Source organism: Zootoca vivipara, chromosome 16 (assembly GCF_963506605.1).
Source record: "Zootoca vivipara chromosome 16, rZooViv1.1, whole genome shotgun sequence".
In the NCBI taxonomy this organism is placed as follows: Eukaryota; Metazoa; Chordata; class Lepidosauria; order Squamata; family Lacertidae; genus Zootoca; species Zootoca vivipara.
Genome location: NC_083291.1, coordinates 6,442,261 through 6,455,153, shown reverse-complemented (window position 1 = coordinate 6,455,153; position 12,893 = coordinate 6,442,261). Strand labels below are relative to the sequence as shown.

General features: G+C 46.5%; 1 protein-coding gene across 2 annotated transcripts in view; it reads left to right on the top strand.

Annotated features, from left to right (window-relative positions):
- Positions 1-12,893, top strand: part of SVEP1 (sushi, von Willebrand factor type A, EGF and pentraxin domain containing 1) — a 148,697-nt gene that overhangs the window by 115,352 nt on the left and 20,452 nt on the right. For both annotated transcript variants that reach the window (XM_035140343.2, XM_035140342.2), the window contains 5 exons: positions 409-1,081; positions 2,405-5,193; positions 8,847-9,072; positions 10,606-10,761; positions 12,812-12,875. In XM_035140343.2, the coding sequence (XP_034996234.2) occupies positions 409-1,081; positions 2,405-5,193; positions 8,847-9,072; positions 10,606-10,761; positions 12,812-12,875 (3,908 nt within the window). The remainder of the gene's footprint in view (positions 1-408; positions 1,082-2,404; positions 5,194-8,846; positions 9,073-10,605; positions 10,762-12,811; positions 12,876-12,893) is intronic.

Sequence of the window (12,893 nt, the reverse complement as noted above, 5' to 3'; positions counted from 1 at the left end):
TGTATTGTTTTAATATTCGATTGGGAGCCGCCCAGAGTGGCTGGGGAGACTCAGCCAGATGGGTGGGGTATAAATAAATAAATTATTATTATTATTATTATTATTATTATTACTACTACTACTACTACTACTACCACCATGACTTGCAAACCAGGCCAGCATGACACTGCCTGAGACCCTAAGCATGCTTCCTGGGAGGCAGTAGGTGGCTAAATGTATTTGTTATAATAATTTAAAAAAACGTGCTTTGAATTAGGAGTCATATTTCTAACAATTAAGAAGGAAGGTTATATTATTATTATTATTATTATTATTATTATTATTATTATTATTATTATCACCACTGTATGATGTTAGAAGTCCATTCTATTATGAGTCTAACGTTGCTTTTTCCTTTCCATTCCACAGCTACACATTAATTGGCCCTGAAACTGTGGAATGCTTGGCGAGCGGCAAGTGGAACCTGAGTCACCAGCAATGTGTGGCCGTTTCATGCGATGAGCCTCCCTCTGTGGAACATGCCTCTCCGGAAAGCGGCCACCGTCTCTTCGGCGATATAGCGATCTACTACTGCACTGATGGGTACAGTTTAGCTGGCAATGCCCAGCTGCTGTGCAATGCCCAGGGGAAGTGGGTGCCCCCGGATGACAAAGACATTCCGGAATGTATCGCCGACTTCTGCGAGAGACCGCTGCCTGCGCCTTACAGCATCTTGGAATCGTCAAACAAGGCCAAATTTGCAGCCGGGTCCGTTGTGAGCTTCAAGTGCGCAGAGGGCTTTGTCTTAAACACGTCCGCTAAGATTGAGTGTGTTCGGGGAGGGCAATGGAACCCTTCTCCTTTGACTATCCAGTGCATTCCTGTTCGCTGCGGGGAACCAGCAGGCATTAAGAACGGTTATGCAATCGGCACAAATTACAGTTTTGGGGCCATCGTGGCTTACAGCTGCACTAAAGGGTACTATATCAAAGGAGAGAAGAAGAGGACATGCGAGGCAAACGGAACGTGGAGCGCTGCTATGCCCACCTGTCACCCAGTGTCCTGTGGGGAACCACCCAAACTTGCAAATGGAGTCATTGAGGTACTGGCTAAGGCCTTGAGCATAGGCAGCATTAGCAACTGGAAGGTTCAGTAGTTTAAAAGTCCAGGCCAATGAACTTGGGAAAAAATAATTAAAAGCAGAATTGTTGTTTAACGTAGTTATGGAAATGCATTAGTCTCTGAATCAGACTTCTAAAAACCAGATATGTGCAACTTAATCCGATAAGTGAAGTGCTTTTAAACAGGACACTAAGAAATCCAGGAAACATTTCGCTGGCTGAGTTTAATGGTTTTTTTTTCCCTGTAATGATAATAATAAATAATAAATTTTTATTTATACCCCGCCCTTCCCAATTTGAAAACTGGGCTCAGGGCGGCTAACAGCAAATATGAAACATTAGTTAAAAGCAACTTTAAAAACAGTTTAAAAACAGCATAAAATACAACATAAGTATAGCATCCATGTCAATAAAATTCAAAAAAATCAGGCTCATTTGGGGGGGGGACCCAGTTTAGTAAACGTCAAGTAATCGCCAGGGCTAACTGGCCAAGTTTGGTCCTGCTAGGGCCAGCAAGGAAACCAGGGAAGAGTTTAAATGTGGGGTCCCAAAAGGGTTTCCTCATGGAAAAGGAAAGGGAAAGGGGAATGGAGGATCATGCTAATTCAAATTGAAGGCCAGGCGGAATAGCTCTGTCTTACAGGGCCTGTGGAAGGGGATCAAGTCCTGCAGGGCCCTAGTCTCGTGGGACAGGGCATTCCACCAGGTTGGAGCCATCACTGAAAAAGCCCTGGCCCTGGTGGAGGGTAGTTTGGCTTCCTTAGAGCCCAGGACCTTTAAGCTATTATTATTCATGGACCTTAGGGTCCTCTGCGGGACATACCAGGAGAGGCATTCCCGCAAGTACGAGGGTCCTAGGCCGCATAGAGCTTGAAAGGTTGTACAGATGGTGGGCAGATATTTAGGGATAACCAAAAGATGTATCCAATATCACTTTTCCCATTCAGTATCCATAAAAATGCTGAAAGGGGTAGCAAAACCTGTTCAGGTGTACAGGCACATTTATTTCACTTTGAGTTTGTGTTTTGTTGATAATACTGTCTTTCAACATTCAATTTTTGGAGTTTTTGTTTCATCCGGTCCTATGAAACTGGCCACACAGCGAATGCACCACCTCAGTTGCACAGAGAAAGACTGGAATTGGTGACAATCTTTAACTGTTTAAGTGGGGGATAGGGGGGGAATGGTATTTGTCGTTCTCGCAGTCAAAGCCTTAACATTTATGAACTGTCAGAAGTCAGTGTTTATCTGCTAGGTGTGCAACGTTTTGTAAGCCCTAAAGTTTGTTCTGGTCCGTTTTACAGGTTGCAACAGGGCGTTCCTTTGGGAGCGAAGTGAGATTTCGGTGCAATCCTGGTTATCAACTGAATGGAAGTGCAACAATCACTTGCCAAGCTAACCGTCAGTGGCAGAGTACCCCTTTCTGCACACTTGTCACTTGTGCAAAACCACCTCCTCTCCAGCATGGCTTCAGCAAGGGAGAAGGTTTTGAAGTGGGAGCAAAAGTCAGGTTCTTCTGCGACGAAGGCTATGAGCTGATGGGAGATGCCTCCTGGACTTGTCAGAACTCTGGGGTGTGGAACCGAAAACAAAACCCCAAATGCGTCCCGACAAAGTGCTCTGAGCCACCGCTAATTGAGAATCAGCTGGTCATGAAGGAGATGGCTGGCCAAGTAGGCGTGGTGCAGTTTTCATGCAAAGAGGGCTTCGCTTTGCACGGTGCCTCCGTATTGAAATGTTTGACGTCCCAACAGTGGAACGATTCTTTCCCTATTTGCCAAGCTATACTGTGCCCTAGGCCGCCTTACATTCCCTTTTCGGACTCTCTGGTGTCTTCCCTTCATTTTGGCAACACCGTGAGCTACACGTGCATGGATGGTTTTTTGCTGAAAGGTGTTTCGACCATCAGCTGCCAAGCCGACGGTACGTGGAGCAGCCCGCTGCCAGAATGCATTCCGGTGGAGTGCCCACAGCCAGCGGAAGTTGAGAACGGCATTGTAGACGTGCAAGGCCTTACCTACCTCAGCACTGCTTTGTATAATTGCAAACCGGGCTTTGAGCTAGTGGGGAACATGACCATACTTTGCGGGGAGGACGGCCACTGGCTTGGGAGGAAGCCAACTTGCAAACCCATTGAGTGTTCCAAGCCCAGGGAGATTCAGAATGGCCGATATTCGTATGTTGACCTGCACTACAGGCAGACCGTTACCTACTCATGCGACAGAGGATTCCAGCTTGAAGGGGAAAGTGTCCTGAGCTGCCTGGAGACAAGGGAGTGGGATGCGGAAATTCCCTCTTGCAGAGCTATCAACTGCGATCCTCCGCAGCCCATTGAGAACGGCTTCGTCGAAGGTGCAGATTACAGCTATGGCGCTATGGTGATATACAGCTGTATGCCAGGGTTTCAGCTGTCAGGTCTTGCCATGCAGACTTGTGAAGAGTCAGGTTGGTCTAGTGTTAGCCCAGTATGCCTGCCGACGGATTGTGGCCTTCCTCCCCATATAGATTTTGGGGGATATATAGCAATTAGCAGCAATGAGAAGCTTTTTGACCATGGAGGAGGGTTTGAAGAGGGGTTCCCTACGGCCAGCCCACCTTTTTACTCCCTAATACTTGATAACCAGAAAGACATGCAAATTTATTCAAAGGCCATTAACACGCTGCCGTTGTCAGGGTACTTATATGGGACTATGGTGTTGTATAGCTGCTACCCTGGCTACGAACTCTTAGGGAATTCCAAGCTGGCTTGCCAAGAGGACGGCATGTGGAACGGCAGTGCCCCTGTCTGTGTCTCCAGTCGGTGCGAATTGCTGCCGCACCCGGAAAACGGCTTCGCGAATTTTACAGAGAACACGCTTGGTAGCTCTGTGAAGTATACCTGCAAACCAGGGTACAAGCTGGTGGGCTCAGAAACGAGGCTTTGTATGCCCAATGGGCAGTGGAGTGACGAAGCCCCAATTTGCAAAGTAGCATCATGTACAGGGCTCAGCAGGCCCACGAATGGCACAATAAGAGGGGAAGGTCGCACCTACGGGAGCGTGGTCCACTATGAGTGCGACCCTGGGTTTCAGTTAAATGGTCCAGGTAAGAGAACGTGCCAGGCCGATCAGAATTGGGATGGGGATGAGCCGATCTGCCTTCCCATTTCCTGCAGCCAAATCCCTAATTTAGAGAACGGCCAAGTGCTAGGAGAGGAATATACGTTCCAAAAACATATTGAGTACAGCTGCAAAGAAGGTTTTGTCCTGGAAGGGGACCAGAGGAGAGTCTGCCTTGCAGATGGACGATGGAGTGGGAGATCTCCGCTATGCAGGATGATCCAATGTCCCAAACCACCAGCGCTTCGTCACGGCCAGACTAGCGGGTCAGAATTTGGCTTTGGGAAGAGAATTGAGCATCGCTGTGACGAAGGGTATGTATTGCGTGGTGCATCCATACGTATCTGTCAGGCTGACGGTAACTGGGATAGAGAGGCTCCTTTCTGTGAGTCTGTCAGCTGTGAGCCTCCTGAGGACATCTCTCACGGCTTTCTGAACGGCTCGGTCTTCACTTATGGGAAATATATAAAGTACATCTGCTTTCCTGGCTATGAGTTACAGGGGAACCCAGTGAGGCAGTGTATGTCTAATGGGATGTGGAACGGAACAGCCCCCTCTTGCCTGCCTTGCGAATGCCCTGTGCCCGTGATTCAGAACGGGGCAATTGTAGGCAACCATTTCAGCTGCGGCGAGAGGGTAGAGTTTCAGTGCCTGGAAGGTTTCAAGCTGCTAGGACCCACAGAAATCACGTGCGAAGCTGCCGGCAGATGGAGTTCTGGCTTTCCGCACTGTGGGAAGATCTCGTGCGGCCCCCCGCCAACAATCCCCAACGCATTCATCAACGGGAGCAGCTCTGTAGACCAGAATGCCATCGTTTATAATTGCGAACTGGGCTACGTGATGCAAGGGAGATCAGAATTGACATGCACGGAAAAGGGAGCCTGGACCAAGCCCTATCCAAGCTGCACCTTACTGACTTGTGGGCCACCACCTTCTGTCCTTCATGCAGTTGCCGTTGGAGAGTCGCAAGCCTATGGGAGCAAAGTACAGTACAGGTAAGAAGAATTCACATGCCAGTCTAAGAGTATTAGGCCTGGGCGATACCTGGTTTCCAGCATCGCGATATATCACCAGCAAAAATATCACAACATACCAATAAATCATGATGTCTGAAATAAGGAGGGAACTATGGAGAGTCATTGGCTGGCTTTGTGGTTTTTCCGGCATCGTGGATTTTGCCAGGGCCTGCTATTTTGATTTACTGCCCCTTGCAAGAGGCAGGGGAGAGCTGAACCGGCAGAGTTAACAGGGACTACAAAAATAGAGAGAAGCCTTGGCTGGCTTCACTGTTTCCCCCACAAAACAATCATTGTTTTTCCATAGCACACAAACACGATTGGTGATATGTTGCCAGGTCAAAAATTATGAAACTGATATCACTATATGGACTTCCAACTGGCTTTGGACAATATATCAATATACAGTGGTACCTTGGTTTATGAACTTAATGCGTTCCGGAAGTCTGTTTTTAAACCAAAGCATTCTTAAACCAAGGCGTGCTTTCCCATAGCAGCAGGGGACTCAATTTACAAATGGAAAACGCTCAACAGGAAGCGGAACATATTCTGCTTCCAAGGCAAAGTCCACAAACCAAAACATTGACTTCCGGGTTTGCAGCGTTCTTAATCCAAGTTGTTCATAAACTAAGCTGTGCTTAAACTAAGGTACCACTGTATTTACAAGCCCTAGTCCGCCTTAGAATGCCTAGCATCACATATGTACATACAATGGTACCTCGGTTTATGAACACAATTGGTTCTGGAAGTCTGTTCATAAACTGAAGCATTCATAAACTGAAGCGTTCATAAACTGAAGCGAACTTTCCCATTGAAAGTAATGGAAAGTGGATTAATCCGTTCCAGACGGGTCTGCGGAGTACTCATTCTGAAGCGTACTTAACCCAAAGCATGGGTGTAATTGGTTCCTGAAGTCTGTTCATAAACTGAAGCATTCATAAACTGAAGCGAACTTTCCCATTGAAAGTAAAAGGGGGGGGGAGAAAAAAAAGAAAGTAATGGAAAGTGAATAAATCCGTTCCAGATGGGTCCGCGGCGTTCGTAAACCGAAAATTCGTAAGCCGAGGTGTTCATAAACCGAGGTTCCACTATACATACATACATACATACATACATACATACATACATACATACATACATACATAACTTGGGGTTGCTACTCCTGATTGCTCTGCCGACCTGCCAACCCTGCTTCCCCCCATACCTCGCCAATCTCTCTTTATACCTGACCAAAACCCTCCTCTGTTTGCACCTCACCCATCCCCTCAGAGCTCACTCCAACCTCCAACCTCCCATTCCACTCCCAACTAACCTTAAGCTCCTCCCCATCACAGCTCAGCCCACCTTTTAATGGGGTTTGAACACCACCGTTTAATGGAGATGGGGAGTCACTTCAGAGAACGGTTTGCAAACTGCTCTCTGAAGCACCTTTCCATCTCCATTAAACCCTGCTCAGGTTGTTTTATGGCAAGCTTCCTTTCTCCCCTTACAAGATGTAGGATTGTTAAGTCATCAGACACAGTCATCCCCTACAGATGCTTGTTTTGTGTTTGCATTGTAATTTTATTTCACAAAGAATAAACGGTATTGGGGGAAAGGAGGTGGCAGTTGGCGTTTGGGAGTTGGTTGGTCATTCTGTTAGTTGATTATTTGAAAAGGTGGCTTCATGCAGGTGCTGTCTGGAGGTGTTTGTGAAGACAGGCAAGCTATGGATTAATAGCTTGTGCACTGCTATGAAGGAGCTTTGAAAGCAAAAGGGATACAGGGGTGTCAAACTCAAATTCATCGGGGGCCGCATCAGCAGTTTGGTCACCCTCAAAGGGCCGGTTGTATCTGTAGGACTATGTGTCCACTCTTTATTATCATAAATTATTGTCACTGCATTCAATTATTACTGTTTTTTGTAATAATGTAAGTAATAACTAACATAGTCAGAATAATGGCAAGTAGATATTCAAATGTACAATTATTGTACAATTTATTGAAAAATGATTTTTGGTAACTGCACTGGGTGGTGGAGACTCGCTAGGGTTTCATGCAGGAGCTTTGCAGAGCTACTGGTACCTGGAGATGCTGGGGTCCTTCTGCATGCAGGACAGATGTTCTGCCAGTGAGCCACCACCCTTCACCAAAGGGACTGGCTGAGGTTGACTCACTGGAGCTGTTCTCCTGGTTCCAGGGTTTAAGGGCCAGAAGTATAAAGCAGCATCCTATGTTTCTGAGGAGAGGGAGAGGGAGGGGAGGGGAGGGAGGAAGGAAGGAAGAAAAGAGGGAGTGGGAGGGAGAGATGAAGGAAGGAAAGAGGGGAGAGAAAGAAGAGTAGGAAAGAAGGAAGGGAATAAAGAAGGAAAGAAAAAGAAAGAGGGAGAGAAGACAGAGATAAAGAAGGAAGGAAGGAGAGGGAAAGAAAGAATAAAAACGAGAGAGAGAGGAAGAAAGAAAGGGAAGGGGGGGTCGCCGCCTTGATTCAGCGCCAGAAAAGAGCGCGAAGGGACCCAGGGGCAAAAAGCATTTCCCGTGCAGCATGAGGCAGCGGGTGTCCGTTTTAGGAGACGTGCGTAAAGCCTCAGAGTTGCACGTTCGTGAGGCTGAGCCGCTGCTGAGCTCACGTTCATGAGGCTGAGCCGCGGCAGGAGGAGGAGGAGGTGAGGCAAGAGGAGGAGGAGGAGGCGGCTTGCCGGGTCGGTGCCCGGCAGCGCCGTATGGAGAGTCCCGAGCCTCTGGGACGCAGCAGTGCTCTGTAGCACTTTGAATCATCCTCCTCCTCCACGCGGTGCTGCTGAGTGCTTTGTCTGTGCTTCAGCAGCAGCAGCCGTTTCCAGGCGCCGAGCCGTGGCAGGAGGAGGAGGATTCAAAGTGCTACAGAGCACTGCTGCGTCGCAGAGGCTCGGGACTCTCCGTGCGGCGCTGCTGGGCGCTGACCCGGCAAGCTGCCTCCTCCTTCTCCTGCTGTGGCTCGGGGTGCTCCACGCAGCGCTGCTCCAGCTGCCTTTCTACCCTCCAGGCCCCAGCTGTTTGTCGGCGCTTTGTCGGCGCGGCGCTTCAGCAGCAAGGTCCCGCTGCTGGGTCCCGCTGGCTGGGGCGCTCGGCGGGCCACATGACGAGGTCTGGCGGGCTGGATTTGGCCCCCGGGCCTTGTGTTTGACACCCGTGGATTAAACCCTCTCTTGGGCTCAAGGGAGGGAGATGCATTGTACAGTGGTACCTCGGGTTAAGAACTTACTGTAATTCCTTCCAGAGGTCCGTTCTTAACCTGAAACTGTTCTTAACCTGAAGCACCACTTTAGCTAATGGGGCCTCCTGCTGCTGCCGCTGTGCCACCACCGCGCGATTTCTGTTCTCATCCTGAGGTAAAGTTCTTAACCTGAGGTACTATTTCTGGGTTAGCGTAGTCTGTAACCTGAAGCGTTTGTAACCCGAGGTACCACTGTATTCATTAATAGATATGCGAATAATATTTGTTGTTCAACTGTTGCCAGCCTGACAGGTAAATTTTTATCTTCAAGTCTTATGTAAGGCGTCTTATTTTATCAAAAACAGCTAACAGGTGTACCTTAGGATTTACTTCAGCAGTTCAGAGCATGCAATATGTACCTATTGCTGGTGACCCCGGTGTGACTTACATGTTGCAGATGTCTGGAGGGTTATGTGATGGAGACAGAAATGGATACATGCACCTGTCAGGAAGATGGCCACTGGTCCCCTAACAGTATTTCCTGTTGCCCCAGAAAATGCTACCTGCCAACAAATACAACCAATGTAATTATTTCGGGTGATGAATTCACCGTGAACAAGAGCATTACCTTATCATGCCAGGAAGGCTATCTTCTGAATGGAGCAAACACTTCCACATGCCAGGTAAAGGTTTGTCTTACTTTTGCTCTGTTTTAATCCTTGTCTTAAGAGTCATATATCTGTGCCTACTGAAGTCATTCCTGAAGAGCAACAAAATAATAATGTTATGGTAATACACCAGGCTCTTCTTCCGCTAAATGAAAACCAAACTGCGTTGCTGTTTTAAAAAATATTGATATGAAAATAATCCTCCCTCGTAACCATTTTATAACAGCACCGTTCCAGACTGGCAGCACAATCCTATGCATTCCCACTCAGAAGTAAGTCCCAGTGCAAAAAATGGGACTTATTCCCAGGTGGCGCTGTGGTCTAAACCGCTGAGACTAGGGCTTGCCGATCAGAAGGTCGGCGGTTCAATTCCTTACGGCGGGGTGAGCTCCCGTTGCTCGGTCCCTGCTCCTGCTAACCTAGCAGTTCGAAAGCACGTCAAAGTGCAAGTAGATAAATAGGTACTGCTCCGGCAGGAAGGTAAACAGCGTTTCCATGCGCTGCTCTGGTTCGCCAGAAGCAGCTTAGTCATGCTGGCCACATGACCTGGAAAAACTGTCTGCGGACAAACGTCGGCTCCCTCGGCCAGTAAAGCAAGATGAGCGCCGCAACCCCAGAGTCGTCCGCAACTGGACTTAACTGTCAGGGGTCCTTAGCCTTTAAGTGTATATATAGGATTGCACCCTTAGTGTTGAATTTAGAGGAAGTTAATTCTGTATTTGAAAGGCAGGGCATTCCATGCCACCTCAATAAAACTTGACATATGAGAATTGTGTCAAATTATCCTCCTTAGAGAAGCATGGCCCTGCTCCTATTAAGTAGTGGAGTTTTATCCTTTTGTTTTTCTAGATACAGTGAGGGGGGGAAGTATTTGATCCCCTGCTAAATTTTCCCGTTTGCCCTCTGACGAAGAAATGACCAGCCCATAATTTTAATGGTAGGTTTATTGCAGCTGTGAGAGACAGAGTAACAACACGTTACTGAAAACTGTTAAATGACTTTGATTAGCAAGCAATGGTTGCATCATTGTAATTTGGCATGGAACAGTTTATGTCTACAGAATTTGAAATATTTAGAATTAAAAAATGCTATTCAACAATTTGGAAGAAATTCTTGCTGCTAAATAATGTCTACTCAACATTTTCTTGATCCAAATAATGCTTTCTGTGTGATTAAACACCTTTCTGCTAATCGTCAGATCTTTTGGTTATGACTCTTCTCAATTCCAAAAAGTGCAGGTTGCAATCCAGAAAAGCACAGGGCATGTCATACCCCTGACACCATTCTAAAAAGCCCATCATCCCTGACCACTGGTCCTGCTAGCTAGGGATGGTGGGAGTTGTAGTCCAAAAACAGCTAGAGATCAGGTTTGGGAAACCCTGGTCTAGCTACTAGTCAACGTCCCAATTCTTCAGTCCAGTCATTTCTTAAACTCTGCATATCAAACTTATTTGTTCTTAGGCTGTTTACACTTTATATATCTTGTTTTTTTAAAAAAGATATTTGTTGCTTAGCAAGCCATGGAGATACTTTCCCCCCTCTTTTTAGAATAACGGTAACTGGATGCCATTGTTTTCAAGCGAGATCTGTGCTCCTGTTTCCTGTGGAAAGCCTGAGGCTCCAGAACATGGAATAATGATTGGCAGCAGATACAATTACAAAGACATGGTTCTTTATAAATGCAGTTCTGGTTATGAGTTGGAAGTAAGTCCATTCAATCTTTTCTTCATTCTGTTGGTTAGTATGTTGCCCAGTAGATGGCATGCTAGGTTTCAATCAGGAGGAAGCTCTTTATTGGGAAAAGCTTCTCGCACCCATCATTTGCACTTGAGAATAAAATGCAAATATGCTGCATCGTTTATGAAGTGTATCTTATTTGCCACTCATTAAACCACGGGGATTGGCAAAGCCATTCTTAAAAGAATTAAGTCACAAAGCTATACGTCCAATGCACCTTTCAAACTGGTACACCAGAAACTGGACCCAAGTTGGGATGATTGCTTGTGAAGCTTTAGTTGTAGGTCTGCATCTGTTAGACTGTAGCTGGATCTCCACGTGTAACACAACGAGGGGCAAATAAACTGGTAGTTCTGAGATGAGAGAGCTGTAGCACTTCAAATTGCAGGCAGCGAATCGTATTTTTGACTCTCTTGCTGTACAAAAACAAAACGAACCTGAAAGTAGCACACGAGGGAGAGGGCTGGGTAAGAATTTTTCAGCCTGAGGTGCTAATTTTTTATTTGAAAGATCTTCATATGAGGAAGCATTTGAAAACAGGATTCTGCAAACCTGCAGTTTGGCATGGTACAGTAAACTCAACATCTACAGGATTCCCTCATCTCATTCTGTTGCTTGTGTAGATCGGTCCATTAATGCCATGGGGTTGCCTTAATGACTCTAATGAAGGAGATAATTACTCTAAAATACTTAACATGCCAAAAAAATGCTGCATATTTGTTGTTCATAGTAATAACATAATATCATGGGAGGGGAGAGTATTTGTTTATTTATTATTTAAAATGTTTGTATGCTGCCCTTGTGTAAACAAATTCCCAAATATTTCACAATAACATTAAAATGGTAAAACGCAGTGGAACTCAGAGGCAAAAGATGAACACAGTAGTATCAGGAAGGGAAATGAGAGAAGGCGCTTTTAAAAAAATCAGATCAGTTTTAATGACGCAAGTGGGACCTGCAACAAAAAAAACCTTCCAAGATACTCAATTTCCTTTTCCACCACCAACCCACAATACTCACTTGGCATTCCATGTCAGGGGCTGGTCTGGATCAGAAGATTGGGGAATGCAGTTGCAGGAAAAGCAGCTCCTAACAGAAGAGGAGGGGTAATATTCGCCGCCCCCCTTTGCTTCCAGCGTCCAGAAACAGGGAGACAGGCAGACACAGAAGCTGCTCAGTTAAGAAAGGAGCTACCCAGCTATGATATAGTAGCTAAGCAACCAGAAGGGAGGGAGCAGCTGGGCGATACATCAATCAAGAGTGGGGGAGAACCCCCTCCCTCCCCCTGAACTTGGAGGTCCGAGCGTGTCAGAGAAAAAAAAAGACATTGGGGAGGAACTTCCCATCGGAGCGCTTCTTGCTGCGGAAGTGGGGAGGAGTCAGAGTAGGCAACTAATATCCTTGCGGAGGGTTGCCTGTTTAGTGCTTGTAACAGAATGCTGTAATAAAAAGGCTATAAATCTACCAAATGCTTGTTGATTCTTATCGGTGAGCCACCAGAAGGGAGATGGGGAACTCCTGTACTTGACATTTCATGACCATTGCTTAATCTTCATTGAGCTTTGTCTAGGGTACCCCTCCTCTTCAGTTCCCATTTATTGGTTGTGTGAGACGGGGTTTACCTGGACCCCATCACTCCAAATATTTTATTCAAGTTGCCAACCCAGCTCTCCCCCACGGACTTATGAGAGAATGCTTTCATATTTCTTTGATAATGCTTTTCTACTTCTGTTATTCCTTGGGCTGTACCCAGTGGTTGTGCATGAAGGAGATAGCTTGTGCAATCAATTTATCCTTTCCCTCCTCCTCCTCTCAGCTCCAGAGGTTGAGCCCCTCCAGAACTGTGTGTGCTTTCTTATACAGGGCTTCAGTGGGGCAGGAGAATCTGCTAGAATTAGCTGATGTAACCTTGCTCAAACAAAGATCTGCTGGTCTAAGATTCCTCTGCCCAATATCAGATTTCCTGTGAGAACAGGATATTTTGTGCTCTTTTCTGAATTATTCTTTTGCCCAATAGGGTGATGCAGAGCGTATTTGTGGAGCAGATAAACACTGGAGTGGAGCAACACCAGTCTGCAGAAGTAAGCTATGCATTAATT